Below are 19,397 nucleotides of genomic sequence, written 5' to 3'. Positions count from 1 at the left end.
AGCTTGAACAAATAGGTGGATAATTATACAAATGACTCGAATCCAATATCTTTTTAGCCTTAATATTTAACCTCAGATAATTCTATATAAGTAGTGCCAAATCCATCAATTTATAATAGTTTTTAAATTATATTCTTTTACTATCAACAATTTCACTATCATTTCAGTAAAAGAATACCTCTGTGCAAATAAAATTGAATTATTAAAGAACATAAAAAAATTAACTAAAACGCAAAATATTTTTTAAGGATGTTTTGAAATAAAAAACTAAAAATAATAGATGCTATTTTGGGTGTGATCAACAGATGTAATGTAGGTACATATATACAATTAATAAAGTAGGATATAGTTCAACTGAAAAATAGTGACGTTTTGATTGTAATTTAAAATTTCTGAGTTAACCAGCATGTGGTGAAATTTTGTTGAAGATCCCAGCGCCAGATCATTAAAATATCTCAATATAATAAGTATAAAACTGTGCTATTTTATCACATGTGACTAACTACATAAAATAAGTGCACTCTATCATTAATAATATTAACTAATTAATTTTCTGTTCATGTTAGAAAATGTTCTTAATGGTAATTACAGTATGTATTATGTAAATGAAACATAAAACGTTAATATGAGCTATAAGAATATGCAATAAAAAAATATAGAGGTCTTTGAAAGCTTAAATGTAACCTTCATCAAATTCTCTAACGTTATTTCAAGGTCAAAAGTCATATGTCTCTCTTGATACTATATAACTTTTATCTGAAACATTTTTTCGCATTTCTGATACTGAAATAATCACTTGTAGATATTTGAAACGGACATAATGTACATATGTAGAAACGTTGCACAACATTGTGCGCGGTCAGTGTTTCCTTTAAGAATTCCTTCAGAAAATCGATACGAGTAGCCATTAGCATCACATGTATCATGAGAATGTCAAATTTAAATAAAGAATGATATTAATTTAAAAATATAAAACAATATATCAAACATGGTATAATTCATGCAAAAAGAATTTATTACAATAACATGAAATATTATCTTATAGTTTAAAAATTATTTCTATCAAATGAGAAACAAAAATTTGACAATGTACGTTACAAAATTTACGTAACTAATTTAATTTCCTTTATTCAATAATATATTCAATATTATATTATACATACCTCTCTATACATGTATATGTATTATTATAATATGTATATACAAATATACGCATGAATCATTATTCGGTTCGTTAATTAATATTTTCATTTTTAAATATAATAAGAATATATGTCTTTGTCATATAGAGATCACAAAGCTGATGCAACATTATCGAACTTTAACTAACTAGGTGTAACGAATAGGTTGATGCAATGTATCAGAAGTTTTAAATAGGCAGCACAAGATTATTTTAGGAATATTTACAGAAAGATGCATTACACGATATTAAATTATGTAAAATAAATTATGTACATGAAATCTACCATTTATTTCGCGCCAAAATGTTTTAAGTAAAAATACTTTACTTTTCGCTATCAACACTTCTATTTATATTATTAATTGCTATAAGTTATTAAATCGATCAAAATATTGATCAACCTATATTTTGATAGAAGTTTCCAGAATTTTCGCGAAAAAAATTTGACTGCCGTTTCTATTATCCTCGCATGTGCAAAGTTCACATTGAGTATATATAGCATTGGGTTGCCGGCATGCGCTGTCAGTATACAAAGAGCGAGCAAGGAATACGCACGCGTTCTTGCTTCAATTGCAAAGTTAATTCTATCTTCATAGAAATATCGATAAACAGAAGAATTAAAAAATGAGAAGGGGAATAACATTAATTCCAAGATTGTTCTCCCACTGGTGGGAAGTGTTGGAGCGACCACATCAGTTATTTGATCAGCATTTTGGCAGAGGATTACGACCGGATCAACTTTTTTCTTCAGTATTTGAAAGACCATCTTTTAAATCATTTCCATACAGTTACTATCGATCATTGATAAATTGGGAACGAGACGAAGAATGTGGATGGTCCATAATGAAAAATGATAAGGACAGATTTCAGGTAATTCTCGACGTACGACAATTCAAACCAAAAGAAGTCGGTGTAAAAGTCGTTGACAACTTCATTATTGTAGAGGGTAAGTGTCTTTAAGATACATTTAATTAATATCCCGAATTTAAAAATGTTAAAAAGAAAATTATATATCGTTTGTCCCTTTTATGATGTAATATTAGCATCTATAGAAGTGACTGCTAACGAGTCTTACAAAAATTAGCTACAATTATTAATAATTGTTACGATATTGTTGTATATTAAGAGGTTTATAGAATGTTATTTTTACAGGAAAACACGAAGACAGAGCAGACGATCACGGTCTAATCTCCAGACATTTCGTTAAAAAATATTTAGTACCAGATCAATGTGATCCTGAAAGGGCTACGAGTACTTTGTCTACGGATGGTATTTTAACAATAACAGCACCGTTAAGGCCAGAAACTATTGAAAGCAAGCGAGAAAAAACCATTAAAATCGAACAAACGGGAAAAGCGATGGAAGACGACGAACTTCTGAAAATAAAGCAAAAGCAATAAAAGCAATCGATTTTGCATATATATCTAGTATTTTTACCTGTTTTTTAGTGTGTGCAAATACTTATGAAAATATTTTTTTTATATGTATTAAGAATTTGAAGATTGTATATGAATAAATAATATATGTACGTACACATATACAAATTGTGTAATGCTTCTTAGCCACCTGTATCACTTGTATTCCTTATATTCGCTTGGGCAGTGTAATTAATCTTTCCAACTATTATAGAAAAAATAAATTTTTGTGTGGAATGAAGTTGAATCAGATAATATTATAGGCAATAGGAGTATGCTATGGCATCCGACTATGTCGTAACATAAAGGTTATACCAGATTTCGTTACGCTTATGCTTCACATCTTGTTGATTGTTATTCAGACATTGCAGAAGTATATGTACATATTTATAACAGTAACTTGGTTAGGTTTCTCCATTTTGGAAACAACAAAATCATTAAGTATCGAAATTTCTTTCAAGCAAGAAGATCGTGTCAAACACAGCTTCTTTTTGTTTCTAAACTAACATCGTGTAACTGAATTACGAAATATATAGAGAATTGAGATACAATGTTTATTATATAATGTAATAGAAAGTTTATTTCATAATTTTATATTTGCTAACAAAAGATATTGATATAAATTTCCAGCATTCCATAGTATAATGTAGTGTTAAATGCAAGATAGATTACATTTCTAATTTATTTGTTAAATAAATAAAGCCAATAAAACACCCCAGAGAATGTGACGAGTTAGTTGCTTATCGTTACCTATCATTTTTTACGGATAAAGATAAAAAAACTATTTTATTATAAAATTTCTACACAATTACATATGACCTTAGAAAATATAAAAATGCATAAGACACAAAAGGCTTTCATAAAAAATAAAGAGAAGTGCACCGCTTTTAAAAATTGTATTATTTTAGGATTGAGGGTAGAATCAAGGTAATAACAATTAAAATGTGAAACTTGTGAGACTGATATAGTACTATTTACTTACAAATTTATTAACAAAAAAAAAATATATATAAATTTTACATACTTGCAGATAATGCGTATCACATTCACATGTTTATGAAAATAATGCGTATCACGAAACGAAAATGAAGTATTTACTCGCAATACTTATTAACATAATTAGCTATTAATAATTTATGTTATTCATTAATATTCATATAACAATTAATGTAAATGCACCAACAAGAGTATAACAATGTTGTTCGTTATAGTTTATATATAACGATGAATACACCATTGTTATATTAAATAGGAAATATAATAAATGGTAGAACTTCACCATTAGAAATAGAATATGATAATAATGGAACTTTTAATTCTCCTCTTTTTCAGTTTGCTTCTGTTGTTGCTGCTTTGGTGGCTTCGTTTGCATTGCTGGCTTACCAGTCTGCTCTATCTTTATTACTCGTTCGTTTTCTACGTTTTTTTGATCCTTTCTTGGAGCGTTAATACTAAGGACACCATCTGCCGATAACTGCGATGTGACTTGATCGATGTCACATTGTTCCGGAATCAGATATTTTCTAACAAATTGACGAGAAATCCAGCCATGTTCATCGCGCTTCTCTTCATGTTTTGCGGTAACGATGACAAACTTGTCGACAACCTTAACGTCAATTTCGTTTGGTTCAAATTGTTGAACATCGAGGACGACTTGGAACTTGTCCTTATCTGCTTGAACAGTCGAGGTGCCTCTATCGTTGTTATGGAATAGTTCAGTCCATGGTCTGTTAACATAAGTATTCCTTTTTCGTGGTTGTAGATATAATCCCCATCGATTTGGCATTATTAATTGTTCCGGGTAGAGACCCAATCCAAAATTCTGATCTGGCAGACGATGCGGGCGATCCAAAGTTTCCCACCAGTCAGAAAACAGCAATGGTGCCAAAGACATTTTGCGATGATTTAGCTTGATTAGTGGTAATGTACTAAGATATGTAACAGGATACTCTTGTTTTATGAAATTTCGTTAAATTCGCTCAAGCTCGCGATCTTCACTGCTTAGTTGCTAACGAAACACTGACAAAGGCGTCGTCCACTGGCTGTATTTATCTGCGAGTGTGCGCAGAGCACAAGTAGTCACAACGTTTCAGGAGACTTCGAGAACTGTCCGACTGTTCAGCATTGTATATATGTTTTACTTACATATAACATAAGTAATACATATTATATATTGTATGTATACAATATTATACATACATACAATTACGCTAATAACCTATATCAACCCAGAAGTTTATATGTGTATTTACACATTAGAATGTATGTCAAAGTATAGAAAAAGAAAAATATGTTTTGATAAGAATTTTCTAGAATTTATAGACTATTCCTTCAATAGAAAATTATGATTTTTGCTTTACTTTTGTAAACATTTTTCATTTTTTTGAAATCGTAAACAGTTTTAAAGTCAAGTATAGAAATTTTATTACAAAACACTTTTTTAAGTTTGTTTCCCTACTATAAAAAATGATTAATTTTCTTGAAAATGACATAATTCTTCATATTTTATCTTATATGTAATTTAATATTGGAATAGTGTGTTATGGAAAATTGAGAAATTATTAAAATTTTGTATATTTTCATATAAATATGCTCGTTTTAAAAGAAATATATATTAGTAATTAATTACTTATTTAAGATATTCTTGTTAAACAGAAATTTTTTTAATTCATAAAACTTGATAATTGTTGAGTATTAATAAGTTTAATTTCATTAATTTGATTTATTTTGAATGTTAATTTGTTCTCATTTGATACGCGTTGTAACCGTTAACATAAAATTAAGGAACACTGGATTTGGAAGATTCCTTTAAATACGTTTGTAATGGAACTTCATTCAACGGAGCTGTCAATAGAATGTAAAAAGCGGTTAATTTCCAGGTAGGACTCTTAATAATAATTAAAGATATAATAGACTATTATCCAAAAACTACATAATGGAGATAGAGAATTCGTGTCTGTTTAATTATATATTTATCGGAATAATATTTGATAGCATTTATAGCATAATAAGCTACATATAGCACAATTTTTGTGATACGACTAACAATAACATAAATTAAAGGCTTTACATACATTGTATACAAGAGTATCAAATGTCATATGTAATATCAATATAGAAGATACGCGAAGGTTCGAACTTGCAGCCTTTAATTTGTATTGCTAATCGCGCGTTATAAAATGTTCGCGCCCTTTCAGTCATTGAAATGACAGTGAGAATACTTTTAAATATTTCTTATATTATTTAAAATTATACACATTTTAGTCAGACGTCACATATATTGAGTCATCGTGTTTTCCTACATGTTAATTCCTTTTTTTGTGCTTGGAAAATTCAACTTCCAGAAAATTTTATACATTTCTCGATTACTGTTCGCCCCCCTCCACTATGTTTTCGAACCATACAAATATGTATATATGTATTCGCGCGTAACTTCGATTGAATTTGAAAGAAACTCTTGGTCTCGGTAATCTCAGTGTTAGTCTTTGACGCTTGTTGACATACATAAATATGTATGTATTTTATTGTGTTCAAAGAGTAAGAGTGAGAGCAATTATTAAATCTCTTACAAATCAAGAAAAGGAAGTAAAAATTTGAAGTGGCAAGATTATATTTTAGAGGTTAAAATAGAAGTGGAATAATGTTAATACTACCGATGCTATTCTCCAACTGGTGGGTAGGTTTGGAGAGACCCCAGTGTATTTTTGATCAACATTTCAGACTCTCATTGAGTTCTGATTTGCCAATGCCTTTAGTTCCTTAGGGTGCTGACGTTTTGGTGATAAGACCTCGCTGCCGAGGTTTTCAAAGATTCCAGCCATATGAGAGAGACGTAGATTGCAAATCTAGTGGAATATCTACTGTACAAGCTGATAAAAATAAATTTCATGTTACCCTGGACGTTCAACAATTTGTTTCAGAAGAAGTAATTGTAAGGGTTGTGGGAGGGAATGTAGCGGTTGAAGGCAAACATGAAGAAAGACAAGATGAGCATGGATTTATCTCGAGACAATTTGTACGAAAATACCTTGTGCTACAACAATGCAATGTCAATCAATTAAAATCAAGTTTGTATTCTGATGAAGTCTTGATGATTAATGCACCAAGGAAGGAACTTAACCCACAGTCAAAGAATGAAAGAATCATAAAAGTTCAAATTATAGGGTAACCAGCTTTGAGAAAAGTCAAATCTAGCTGAAATACGAAAGAAAAATCAAGTTCAGAAGAACTCTGTACCACAGAGAAGACAAGAACATACAGTAAAGGTTATTTAAGAAGATAATTTAATATAAAATTGATTGGATTATAGTGAAAAATGCCTATTCTTTTACAGTATTGTGTGATTTAATCAGCTACATAAGTTCGAAGCATCTTTATTCATTTCGTGCTAGTCAATAGAATATTTAGATATTCTCGTTTTGTCTAATTCCTTACTCTTTTCATATAATCATAATTTGAATCTGTATATTTTAAATAAGTGCCAAGCTAGTTATAAAAATATGTATCTATAAAATAAATTGAGAAGAGGTCCAGTGTAAGAGGTAGCTATGCCACAATTGTAGTATCGTGAGATATCAGGACTTTTGTGAAAATTTGTCTCACTAGAAATTGCATAATTAAGATTACAATTTTTTAATTTAAACAATGATATAAAAGTAATGTATCTGGCTTAATGTTATATTTTTTATTTTATTTTCTATGTGCCTAAATGTGAAAATTGGATTAAAAAGTAACTACATAAAAGCTATTTTAGTTATATCAAAAATTACAGCGCAGGTAGGAATTTTGCTATGTAGTTATATATGAACAGATAATAAACAAATACCAAGAAATTTCAAAATTAATAAAAACTTTTTCCACCTTTTGTGGCATAGCTCCCTCTTGCACTGAACCGCTTAATTTTCCCTATTGTCACATTTTCATGTACTATTTAAGATTCATCTTTCATAAAGCATTTTTTAAAAAATTAAGCTACTCTTTTTGTATAACTATGAATTTTTAAATTTCCCTTCCCTTCCCTTAAACATAAATCATATTTAAAGTGTAATTTGTACCTTGATAATTTTCATAAATAAATACAACACATCTATAAAATATCAATTTTATTAAAGTTTTGATACAATTCATTATATACATCTATTATATATGTGATAAAAATATAAAAATATAAAAGTTAACACTTGCTTTGTTAAATATATATTTAAAAGGCAGTTTTTTTTTTTGAAAAATGGACGGAATCTTACATATAAAAATTTTTCCTGATTGATTATTTAAAAAGACAGCAATCTATATGTTTTATATATAAAGATAGTTACTCTTTATATTTAAATGATTATTTACACTATATACAGCAATTTACTACTTAGATTTATTGCATGTAAACGCTAATTGAAGTAAATAGACTGAATTTAATTTTCCAAAAAAGAGCCAATAAATTTATGGTACAAATTTAATATTTAGAACACATTTTGCGTTGCAAATTGTTGTATTATAATACCCAAAAGTAATAATACTGTTGATACAGTAATACTATCAGCATTGTTACATCTATGGTCAAAGTAACAAAAACACCATGTTACTTCATCATAATAGTCTCTATGAATATCTAATTGCCAAATAGAATTATTTACATAGTGTCCCAATTGAACATCCTTTGCAGCTGGTCGGCAGCCTTCATACCGATCAGCTGGAATATCTTTTCTAAAGCTACGAACAGAACTTAAACAATCGCGTGTTATCATGGTTTCAGCTGAAATATATATTAGAAATATAATTAGAATATTGATAATAAATTTATTTTTAGTTGTATCTAAGAATACGATACATATATGAAAAAGAAATTACCTCCTTTTCTCTCAATAATTTTTATACATTTATCATCATATTCTGGACAAGTTTCTCCCCAGTACCATAGCCAATTTAAAGGAGTGCCACACCCAGGTTGATTACTATTACATCTGTAGCAGTATAAACTGTCTCCTAAAATATAATGTATATTATAAAAATAATATCAAAAACTAGATTAACCATACTCTTTACACAATGATAAATTTAACTGATTTAATTTTACCTTTATTAATAAGTACAGTCAATAAGACAGCAACAAGGAACATTCGTTTATTCATTTTTGTAATGTAATTGATACGAAAATTTTCGATCTAAGGCGTTTTCGATATCAAATTGATAGATTTATTACTTTGATGCTAATCTATGATATGTAATACAATAATATATAACAAGTATCTTAAATGTTACTGGAATGACGCCAACAATAATATTTACTGATACTAGCTATACTTTCTTAACATCTTTATGTATTCTGTATGTATATGTACATGACATATTCTGTTAACCTAGACCTAGGATATATGTTGGTAACTCTGTTGGTGTCACAATGACACTTTTTGTAAGATTCTAGTGATTTTGTGTATAGCTTACACCTGGTGCCTTTTTATTTTCAGTATATTTTCTTTAAAATCATTGTATTTAAATTGTTGCATCATATATGAAACTATAATATTTTTAATAATTATTTGTTTTAAGCCAATACTATTTTATTTTGTTACAATATTTCTTCGTTAATGAATTGACAGATTTGTCATAAATGAAGTATCGGTCATGGTTACGTAAACAGGTTTGAACACTCCTAAACCGGAAACATAGAAGAAATCGTCTAAAGATTGAGTCGTACAAAATTAACATGGAAGACAAGAAAGGTCTCATTCTGCGCATGCGCAACATATGTATGTATGTACATATATAGATACCATGAGTGGTCAGCAGAGACAGAGACACTTTAATCATCTCTGTCTGCCTCGCAAGGACGAGAACCTTGCTGTCCTCCATGTTGATTTTTCATGACTCAATTTTCAGATGGTTTTTCCTAGTGAATGTCGAGATCTGTTTATATTTTCGTGCAGTGAATTACAGGTCTATAACGACGAGGTGCAGAATAGACGTGATATACAATATGCAATGCATTTTCGTATTTCACATTATAGAGGTCATTTGTTCCTTAACATTTTTCTATCGCATGCGATGTTATCGATTCAGTACAATATTGGTTTGAATTGGAACTAAAGTTTTCTATGTGACTTACTGTCCGTAGAATATATGTATGTAATTCTCTCAGCGATGATAGTTTTGAACAATGGATTTTCCTTAAATTCCTTCAAATTCTGTAAGAAATACTCATGAGTAGAATCAACGCACGAAATGCTTGAAAGTAGAAAAATATTTGCGTGAAAAACATATAAAAGCGTAAGAAGTTCTCTACATTTTGAACTGATGGTAAGCGAGTAAGGAGCTGTCCGGTAAGTGGGGACCTCTGGCTTAGAAATATTAATATCAAATCTTTTATTATGTATTTCTTTCAATTCTATTTAATTAAAATTAAAGTGCCTTCGTTTTGAAATCAAAGAACAAGTGTTTTGCGCAACGATTCTATATATTGAATACTGTATTTTTTAAGTTTAGTTCTATAATTTGTAATTAAAAATCTTGTGAAAATAACTGTAGTATTTAATATTTCAGCATGTTTAGAAAAATTGCAATTTTTATTTTAATTTTATGTTATGAGGCAATTATTAATTTATTAATTACCAAAAACGTAAGAGCTTGCAAATATGTTTAATGTATTCTTCGATAGGAATACTTATTTCAATATATCTCTCAAAATAAATTAATATATATATATATATATTGTTACGACCGTTCGCGGAGAGACGCGATCGCGAGGAAAACGCGTCAGCGAGAGGCGTAAATTCTCGCTACGATTCGGTGAATCGACGCCGCGAAGTAGTCGTTCCCCTGTTTCGGTTAAGATAACAGAGGTGGTTGAATGAATCTGACACAGTAGAGTAAGTTATATTTCACCGTTTATTCCAACAACTTATAACGAAGGCAGTTACGCTGGTGCGTATGTACGAGATGAGTGAGTGACTGATCTACGGGTGTGTATACCCGGTTAAAGGATGTTGACCGTTCGAAGGATGTAAAATCAGTACTGTCTTGGGAGACGATGATGTGTCGGAGGAAAGCTAAGGATGGGTGTGTCTAGCGCACGGGACCATCGGATTTGTTGGTGCCGATGTTAGTGAAGAAAGTGAGGGAAATAGGCTTCGTCGTTAATTGGTTAAACGAAGGGTCTTAACCGCCCTCGAGAGAAAGTGGTTAGTAGGAGGAAAGTTGCATCATACGTGAGAAAAACTAACTTTCCCTTGTCGTGGTAGACAATAGTCTTTAGAAATTCTTCCGAAACCGACGTTTCTTTGGTTTGAAGGACCTTTTCTAGGAAATCTATGAGATTTATGGAAGGTACTTGAAACTATGGAGGTTACGCTGCAAGTATCCGGTGACATCTGGTTGCCATATTGCCCGCGGTGTGTGGCCTGGGCTAGGTAGAGTGTTACGCGACGTAGCACATATATATTAATTTATATATATTAATTTATTTATATTAATTAATATATTAATTTATATTAATTTATATATATTAATTTATATATAATTATATATATATATATATATATATATATATATATATATATATACATAAATTGATGATTTTGTATACTCTGTATACTGCATTAATAACTATTAAGATATGAACATAACTAATGTCTTGGGTTACGAGACTCGTGCAAATCTAAGAGAATAAACAGGGAGGAAATGCGGTATCTTGCTGCCATTCTTGCTGTTGGAATTGGTGGCACTATATTACGATCGTAGGATATCGTTTAGAGAAGTCCTCATTGTCGCCGAACGAGATCTCCGGATTTTGTCCTTATCCTCGGACAACCGGCGAAAACTTTCACGATAAACTTGACGGGAATGTCCTCGAACCGCTGCTTCTGTCCCTGTTACCTCTCCCCTATCACCGTTGCTTGCCGCTTCCGTCACAATCGACCATCGGTGGGGTTTTCCCTTCGAACACTGGAAACGCGATTTCGTAATCTCGAAGAAAGTATATGTATAGTTGCACCTTCTTCCTCCTTGCATCGTTTCAGATACCAAGATATAGATACGGAACGGGACCAAAGGTTCGAAGCGGAGAAAATATGCGAGAGACCGAAGAGTACGAGATATCTCATGGATTCTGAGAGTAATCGCCCGAGGCGTTCAACCAATTAGCTAACTCCACGGTACTTCACCCTCGAAACCGCTAACGAAGAACCTAAGCGAAGGAAGAAAATCGAGAGGATGGAGGGAAATCCAGATATTCCTTGCGAGCTGGATCCTGGTTACTGCGTGGATTCGCCCGCGGCTCATCCCGCCGTTACGACTGCCCTCTCTGAGAACGTATGCCATCCCCGCATCATGTTTTGCTCGTTTTTACTTGCCCTCCTGTTTATTTTGGTAAGTGTCTCACAATCAACTGGATTTCGATTACCGATTCTATCATCGAACTGCGAAGATTACACGTGATACAGCTGACTTATAGTTGTCAAACCAGTTTCTAATCCAGAAACCAGAAAACCAGTTTCTATTTCGAAGACTAAATATTGCTAAATTGAAATCATTAACTAGTAGTATCAATTTTTGCTTAAAATTTTTTAAATTTCAACTTGAAGCTTCTTATAAAAAGTTTCTTTAGACAATTTTTTGTTTTGTGGCGGAATAGATGTTTCACGACCACATTTCTATTCTGCTTACACTTCGGTAGGTAAAGGTCCCATATCGCGCAGTATGCTCATTTGTTTTCTCATATTTACTTATGTTTCAAAATTAGTCAAGGGAAATGTTTAGTTTCCCTAATGAGATATTTCGCCTTTCACTTATTTGTCGCTGATGCGAAACTTTTAGTTCGAAATATACTTATTTTGAGTGCAAATTTTGTTCCCATGTCCATGTATTTACTTGCTGCGAAGCACAAAGCAACTACTGCACAATAGACGCAGAAATTTGTCCCATAAACAGATATGCCAAGATGAATAAATTCAAAGGACTTAATGAAATAATAAAGACGGTGTGCATATTAAATTGGATACAGAAATGATTCAATTCGTTTCATAAACACATAGTGAAAAAACACAATGATTCTGTAATTCTTTGTGAATATTTCATAATTCATATTTTTTAAATTCGTAGTATCATCATTGTTCGAGTTTATCCATTAAAAAATTGTTAATTTATATGAAATCTTCTCTTTTTCCTCTTTTACGAATCTACAATACAATCAAAGAGTAATGTTACCGCATGCATCAAACTTCGACTTCGATTGGAATCATTTCGATCTTTTCCCCTTTGTTTTTCCTCCTTATTTTCCCGGAAGTTCAGGCCGCAGAACGTAAAGGGTAGTTCAACGAGATCGCTAAGTTTCCATCTTGGTTGCCATTTAGAGCTTTGAAAAGTGCCTGAAGCAGCGAAACCGGTAGACAAGCTACTCCAATGGAAAGAAGAGGGGGACGAAAGAAAGAGTGGGAAACAAAATAAGAAAAGTTTAAAATAAAGCAGAGATATAAATATAAAAGTTGATAATTAGAAATCAATTTGTAACAATTATACGAAGTAAGGATAATGAGTATTAGTTTTGATAAATAGAATACAGATAGTGGCATAAGAAAATATAAATAATGCTAGGTCAGAATTAAAAAATTGCTATTAAATAAAATTGATTTTTGTTTTTGATATGTCAACTTCGATGTAACTTCAACTCGAATGCAGGTTACGTTTCGCGCGAATCCGGCCACCTTGTCACGGCGCGTTTATCAGATTCTTGTTTATCGAAGCCTTGAGTAAATTGGCTTGGAAGGTGGGCACTACTCGGTCGCGGAGAGATTTATGGTTACCACTAACTTCCATGGAGTTTTCCACGCAGAGTGGCAGACTGGTGTCGGAAACGCGATGCTCTCACGTCGTTCGCAACGTGACGGCATAACTTTGCATAGACCGATATGTATGAGCCACCTACGCGTCATCCGTATGTACAAACACTTCCAGTCGAATCTTGTGATCGAGATAAGGCGTTCGGTTTCGAGCACGAAGCACGACTCGTTGGCATCCACATCGCAAGATAAGTTACGACGCGAATACGAAAGAGTCGCTTCTCTGCAAATTTATAGGGAATCGTCTTCTTCTTCCTCTTATCGAGACAACTTGTGTAAATGCACCAACACGCTAGAATCGACTCGATCACGCGCCAGAACGTTTGTTCACGTCGCGTCGCAACATGTGGAAATTTTTAATTCGCCTGTGTCATGCTATATTTGTTGAATGCCGGCGAGCAACAAAGTCGATATAGATTCATCGATAATTATATGTTCGAAAGGAGTGAGCGACCTAATTCAACTCCGGTTTCGATGACATTTTCCTTTTTTTTAATTTCCTTCTTCCTTTATCTGGTCAGTGAGGTTTTTCTCGTTAGAAACAATGAACAAACTCGCTCCAAATGATCGAAAAATTACTGCGTGTTTGCGTGCGTAATATGTATTGATAAATGTATACAATGTTTTCCAGCGATTCGTAACGAACGATTCGCTATTTTTTCTTTTGCACCATTTTCGACGTGACATTGGAGTGTATAAAAATTGGAACTGTATGTAACTACCCTCATTTTGGTATTTGGCGAGATATTTAGTTTTACGAATAATTCATAGTATAAAATTACAGACGTAGATACTGGACTGAATTAATTTACATGTAGGTTACTTTTTCTATTTTTTAATTTTCTCGGAACTCGTTAAATCCTTCTCACACGAACTCTAATATGCAGCAATTCCTCAGGGAAAGTAAATTTACGTTTCCTTATGTACTCGGCATGTAAATCTTGACCTCGAAACAATTTCGAACTTAAAGCTGGTTCGCGAATGCAAATACCTCGCAATTGGGTGAACGGTATTCCATGGTAGAAATTGACTTTTGTCATTTTTATTGAATCGAAGCATCTCTACCTATCTAGCACGAAACATAGTACAGAAAAGTTAAACGCGGAACATTACGCGTGAATTTTTAATATACTTCTGCGGTATATTATACTAAAATATTAAGAATCTTTGACAGTTTGCTTGGGTTATGTTGATTATTTATCTTGTACTTTGAATTTCGTTGGATAATTTAATCGCGTGAGAAAGCGTCAGAAAGTATGTTGTACGTAATTATGCAGGCTTGAGCAAGCTCGTAAATTGTTACAAGCTGCCTTTTTGGAAAGTATAGAGGTAGCAAGAGATCAAACATCTTTGTACGTAAGGATTAATAAATTTTTAAATTACCTTTGTCTGCTATAATGTGACCTATGGTTATCCATAAACGGACAGTGTTAACAATATTAATCGCTGTTAATCCATTCTACGGTTCAATTAATCTTCAAATAATTGACATTGAGTGCATGTAAATTTCCCGATCGCTTATAAATTCTATCAGTAACGATTCCCATGCTGGGAACGGGCCGGCAGAACAAAATTTCTAGGTCGCCTCAATATTATTCCCTCTCTCGCGCGTAATTTACGCATATCGATGTACCGATGCAATTTTTTCCGGCCTCTCTTTTTTCCTCTACTTTTTTAGCTCTCGTTCGTTCATGATCACGGAATTTCTCGTAGATTTAAAAAATCCACTGTTACGTTGCCGAACGTTTCATCCGGTGTACAAAACGCTCGTAGTTTCGCATCTATCGACTATCGACACGCGTACACGCCCATCTCCTCTCACCCCTTTATACACGTGCGCGCTCGCCTGTGGAAAACGGAGATGCGGCTCACACTGTCATTTATTTCGTTCTGCGTACGTACGCTAGGTTTCCAACGTATAAAAAAAGCCCTTTAACACGGGTGCAGTTGAATTTGGTTTTAGCTGGTGTACTACGTACGCGACACAGGGCAGGGGCAAGGGAGAGAGTTGAAACGTGCGTGTGTTCAAGATACGTTGGATATCGGTATTGAATGCGATGTTCATACCTCCGTACTCCTCGATAGTACTTTTCCACGCATCGCATCGTTCGGAGATAGAATTTCGATTTGCTATACATACGTGTACTATATATATAGCTGTGAAAAAGAATGCGCGAATTGGGCCACTGGACCAATACTGCGTGTTCTACCTATTCTATCGGCTGCTTCTCTTTCTTTGTCTCCGATCCCTTTGCTAGATGATACATTGTTTTATTCTTTGAGTTGCTTAATTTTCTTTTCCGTTTCGATCCGTTTTAGAGTCGACGGATTGTCAATCTGTTAATGCATGCCTATCGTTGATCACGATTTAAACGAAAATGGAAAGATTACGTTCGATGTTTGAATATTTCAGAACAGCGTATTTGGAAAAGTGTCTACATATGCGCACATATTTTTGTTCGGAGATGTATATGTTACATAGTTTCACTTCAACAGGCGATATGTTTTTCAAGATAAAATAGCAGAATGTGCAATTTTTCTCACCGGCTTTAGTTTGCGAGAGATGTTGAAAACACGCAGCTAGTGCATGCACTTGGTTAAAGTTCAGTTCAATAGTTTTCGAAATGGTATGGAAATACGTCTGTCACGTCTACATATTATTGAGATAAAATCTTAATGATGTCAGAAGTCATGGTGCATCTGAAATGTTTTTTTAAATATCTTTAAATAAACATATCACGTCAACAATTAATCAATTTTCTTGGAAATAGTCATAATTTTTTAGTATTGAAACCGGTTATCTCTGTGAACAGTTATGGAAATTCAAAGAGGAAGAAATTTTCGACAAATTCCTAACGACAAATCAATTACCGCTGATGTAATCGTAAGCATTGAAAACAAATCTGCGTATGTTAGTAATCGACCAAATTTTCACTTGTTTTCTGTATTAGCTAGATTAATTGTAATTCGAATTCGATGTCGGAATGCGCGTAATCCTTTTGGGACACATAATGCGTGCTGATGTACGATTGAAAACCGTAAATTAGTGATTTGCAGACAATTGTCGTGTTCCTCGCTGTTTTCCTTTTTTTCGGGAGTGGTAGAAGAAAGGAGAAAAAGCGAGTGCGACCATTGTTCGATGAAAATTCTCTCATGTTTCGCAATCGTATCGAAATATCGGTGTATAACGTGTATTGGTGTTAATACGATTATCCCAAGAAAATTGATGCATTTTTATTGTAATGTACTCGAAAATTTGCAACGACGTTATTGAAATTTTATGCTGAACACTTACGATTCTTTTACAATTTTTCTCCTACGCTCGAGTGTCATATTAATGGAAAGGAGCTTTGCAGTTTTTTCGACATTTAACAAACATTAATATATACATATATGTATATTTCATACACAAAACGCATAAAATATATGTTTAAGGTATTGGTTGGTATACAATATACGTTCTTTATCATTTAATCGATTCCCGAGCGTGCGATAGTTCATTTATTTAAATTTTACCATGCTCATCGAAAAAGTACCATTTCCCTTGTTGCGTTTATCATATTATCAAGTTCATATTGAATATGGTCTGCTCGAAAAGTTCGTAACTTATAATTTCCTCTTATATAGAGTAGAAAGGTTTTCATATAATGATTACAAATTTTCGTTCTAAAGCTTTTGAAAAGCTGCTTCCAATTTATAGTATTACATTTATATGTAGAACCGATATTTTTCATTAGTTTATTCGTGTCGAATCTTACTTATCGTTCCGTTTATGGAAATCACGAACAATTGTTAATTGTAAAGCTTATTATTAGCGGTACACCGTTGAGTCAGAACATCGGCGCTTTAAAAGGATTATCAAACAACATCGTAGCACATACCGAAGCACCGTACAATGAATTTTATAAATAGAATTTTAATCGCGCATCGTCCGTATGTACGTTAAATTGGTGGATCGGGTCAATGTGTTCCGAGATATTAAGCGGTTTTCACGCAGAAACGAATGGTCGTTCCTATGCATGCATTGGCATTATCGCATCGTTCACGTGAATGGACACAACGCGTGCGAATTGCTCGTATTCGCGATTAATTTTGTCGGTGCACCAATCATTCATCGTTCACCGAGATTACGATTTTTCAAGATTCCCTTGTTGTTTCGTATGTGCTAGTTAACCTGTCATTTTGATGTATGTGACGTGATATTCGCGTGAACTTTTTTGTCGATAGATAGTCAATCTTGTCAAAACCCGTTATATTTTGCTAGACATTTTGTTATGAATATTAATAGGATGCGCGGAAGGAATAGTTAGCATTTTAGCGTTTAATTAATCATATCCTGATATCGTATCAGTAGTATGGTGGCTCTGAATACAAAGTTTCACCAAACAGAAAATGGGGAACACGTTTAGATATTAAAATATTATTATTCTCCAAGTTGTTTACTGAAACGACATATCAATATCTTAAACATCAACCAGACATTAACGACATCGATGTTACTAAGATAAAACGTAAATATATAAAAATTCGGAAATATATAACAATTTTCTACGATTATCAAGTGTAACTATTTGCAACGAGAAACTGTGTCAACTTTGTCGGATCACGTTGTGTTCATTAATTATCGAAACACAAGAAAATCTCTTTCGTCTCTGTGATCCTAGGAAGTATTGAAAGAATGCTCAAACGTGTGTAATTTGTTAGAATTTCTTGATTTGTCTTTTTCTTTTTTACATTACTCTGTCGCAATTTCACTGCTCTGTGAATTTTTATGGTCGGCTGGTGATTATACCGACTAATGATGTGCTGAAGTGCATCTCTCGCGAGCTTTCCAACTCTCGACGTGACAGTCCGCCGTACTTCAACGGCTCTGCGAACCTGTCGTTCCTCCTTATGTTTATTAAAACATTAATGAATGAAGATTATTTCAGCGGCTGTATAATTGAGTCGGTCGAGTGGCAGAATTTGCAGGGGGATAATAAGAATTATTAAAACCCTATTCGTACATGCACGCTGCCATCACCCCTTATCGTTACATGTTTCAATCTTGTTCGTTTTGTTGCATTATATAATTGCGTGTCAAAATACTATGTCGAGTTTATAGCTCGTTTTTTCCGTTTCCATTGATTTCTTGTATCATCATAAATATATCGTTATAGGTTTCCGAGGAAGGCATTGACATTAGAGAAAATGGGAAGGTTTTAAGCATTCTTTAAAAAGTTTTCATGGAAAATTAACTATAAGCTGTAATGTAGACTACCTAAATCACATATAAAATATGTCTTGTATCGTACTAATTAATGGAGGTATTTAGGTGAATATCGCGTATATAAAATATATCAAAATCGTCATTTTCATGCAAGTCTTTCTCAATCTCAACGATGTACACTTTTATGTATAATATATGATGAGAATTAAAAATTTGTTCTGACTGCGTCCGTTTGAAATTAAATTCACACAGTTCGCACACGGAATAACCTTTATAAACGACTCGTTACAAACAGCGGCGAGAAACGAGAACACGGTAAACGCGTCAATTACCATTCCGTTCGTTCGTTTAATACAATTTGTCACGTGCGAATAAAACAATTCACAACTATCAAACGCACTATGCCAACTTAAGTGCGTGTATTTGATGCGCCTCCGCCCCCCAATACTCGCCCACTCCCTCTAAAACACATCGACGAGAATTTGATTTTCAAGTGATACTCGTCCTGGCGAGGATTGCACCGGTGCATCGGTCAGCATGAATTTCTCGACATGTGTATGCGTATAAAACGGATGATTGTCAGAAGTACATTCGCACGTGTAGTTGAAATGATATGGAAATTAGCTGTAGGCTGCACATTGTGAAATGCCAGCTTGTGCCATTCATTCTTTCCTTCGTGTTGAATATATCTTTTTTGCCCTCCGCCGCGTAATCGCGTTAACATCGTTAGGATGTCGATGTTGCGAACAAAAATTCCACGTCGTCCA

At 33.1% G+C, this 19,397-nt stretch overlaps 4 protein-coding genes and 1 pseudogene across 8 annotated transcripts in view; 3 read left to right on the top strand and 2 right to left on the bottom strand.

The window, feature by feature from the left end:
• Nucleotides 1-1,691: 1,691 nt before the first annotated feature.
• Nucleotides 1,692-2,724, top strand: LOC117161293 (protein lethal(2)essential for life-like). Its single transcript, XM_033342722.2, has 2 exons — nucleotides 1,692-2,126; nucleotides 2,333-2,724. Exons 1-2 carry the CDS (start codon nucleotides 1,805-1,807, stop codon nucleotides 2,578-2,580), a joined length of 570 nt encoding a protein of 189 aa, XP_033198613.1. The 5' UTR covers nucleotides 1,692-1,804; the 3' UTR covers nucleotides 2,581-2,724.
• Nucleotides 2,725-3,546: 822 nt separating this feature from the next.
• LOC117161291 (protein lethal(2)essential for life pseudogene) lies at nucleotides 3,547-4,636 on the bottom strand (annotated as a pseudogene).
• A 1,228-nt stretch (nucleotides 4,637-5,864) lies between these two features.
• Nucleotides 5,865-7,667, top strand: LOC117161295 (protein lethal(2)essential for life-like). Of its 4 annotated transcripts, none has more exons than XR_013058700.1 (2): nucleotides 5,865-6,267; nucleotides 6,351-6,490. XR_013058700.1 is itself a non-coding variant. In XM_033342724.2 (2 exons), exons 1-2 carry the CDS (start codon nucleotides 6,236-6,238, stop codon nucleotides 6,761-6,763), a joined length of 441 nt encoding a protein of 146 aa, XP_033198615.2. In that variant the 5' UTR covers nucleotides 6,005-6,235; the 3' UTR covers nucleotides 6,764-7,667. The 4 variants fall into 4 exon arrangements, 1 of the variants encoding a protein (XP_033198615.2); XR_013058701.1 differs by having other exon boundaries at nucleotides 5,865-6,271; nucleotides 6,351-6,489; XR_013058702.1 differs by having other exon boundaries at nucleotides 6,359-6,488.
• A 15-nt stretch (nucleotides 7,668-7,682) lies between these two features.
• crim (QVR superfamily protein crim) lies at nucleotides 7,683-8,930 on the bottom strand. Its single transcript, XM_033342723.2, has 3 exons — nucleotides 8,666-8,930; nucleotides 8,440-8,574; nucleotides 7,683-8,344 (listed from the first exon to the last, which is right to left on the bottom strand). The coding sequence occupies exons 1-3, from the start codon at nucleotides 8,718-8,720 to the stop codon at nucleotides 8,052-8,054; spliced, it is 483 nt and encodes a 160-aa protein (XP_033198614.1). The 5' UTR covers nucleotides 8,721-8,930; the 3' UTR covers nucleotides 7,683-8,051.
• Nucleotides 8,931-10,327: 1,397 nt separating this feature from the next.
• The window catches only part of LOC117161302 (lachesin), a 303,026-nt gene continuing 293,956 nt past the window's right edge, over nucleotides 10,328-19,397 (top strand). Inside the window, exons 1-2 of one of the 2 annotated variants that reach the window (XM_076619269.1) lie at nucleotides 10,328-10,454; nucleotides 11,604-11,952. In XM_076619269.1, coding sequence (XP_076475384.1) covers nucleotides 11,898-11,952 — 55 coding nt within the window. In that variant the 5' untranslated portion in view covers nucleotides 10,328-10,454; nucleotides 11,604-11,897. Of the gene's footprint in view, nucleotides 10,767-11,603; nucleotides 11,953-19,397 lie in introns of both variants that reach the window. The other variant, XM_076619268.1, reaches the window with a different exon arrangement.

Source organism: Bombus vancouverensis, chromosome 6 (genome assembly GCF_051014615.1).
Source record: "Bombus vancouverensis nearcticus chromosome 6, iyBomVanc1_principal, whole genome shotgun sequence".
NCBI lineage: Eukaryota > Metazoa > Arthropoda > Insecta > Hymenoptera > Apidae > Bombus > Bombus vancouverensis.
Note: the sequence above shows the minus strand (reverse complement) of the source record. Positions and strands in the feature narration are given on the sequence as shown.

What these genes read in the sequence shown, in the direction of transcription:
- LOC117161293 (XM_033342722.2), top strand. Translation starts at nt 1,805, where the DNA reads ATGAGAAGGGGAATAACATTAATTCCAAGATTGTTCTCCCACTGGTGG. An exon ending in CAACTTCATTATTGTAGAGG is followed by an intron (nt 2,127 to 2,332) that starts GTAAGTGTCTTT and finishes TTATTTTTACAG; the next exon opens with GAAAACACGAAGACAGAGCA.
- LOC117161295 (XM_033342724.2), top strand. Translation starts at nt 6,236, where the DNA reads ATGTTAATACTACCGATGCTATTCTCCAACTGGTGG. An exon ending in TGCTATTCTCCAACTGGTGG is followed by an intron (nt 6,272 to 6,358) that starts GTAGGTTTGGAG and finishes TTAGTTCCTTAG; the next exon opens with GGTGCTGACGTTTTGGTGAT.
- crim (XM_033342723.2), bottom strand. Translation starts at nt 8,720, where the DNA reads ATGAATAAACGAATGTTCCTTGTTGCTGTCTTATTGACTGTACTTATT. An exon ending in GACTGTACTTATTAATAAAG is followed by an intron (nt 8,575 to 8,665) that starts GTAAAATTAAAT and finishes ATTATATTTTAG; the next exon opens with GAGACAGTTTATACTGCTAC. An exon ending in AATTATTGAGAGAAAAGGAG is followed by an intron (nt 8,345 to 8,439) that starts GTAATTTCTTTT and finishes TATATATTTCAG; the next exon opens with CTGAAACCATGATAACACGC.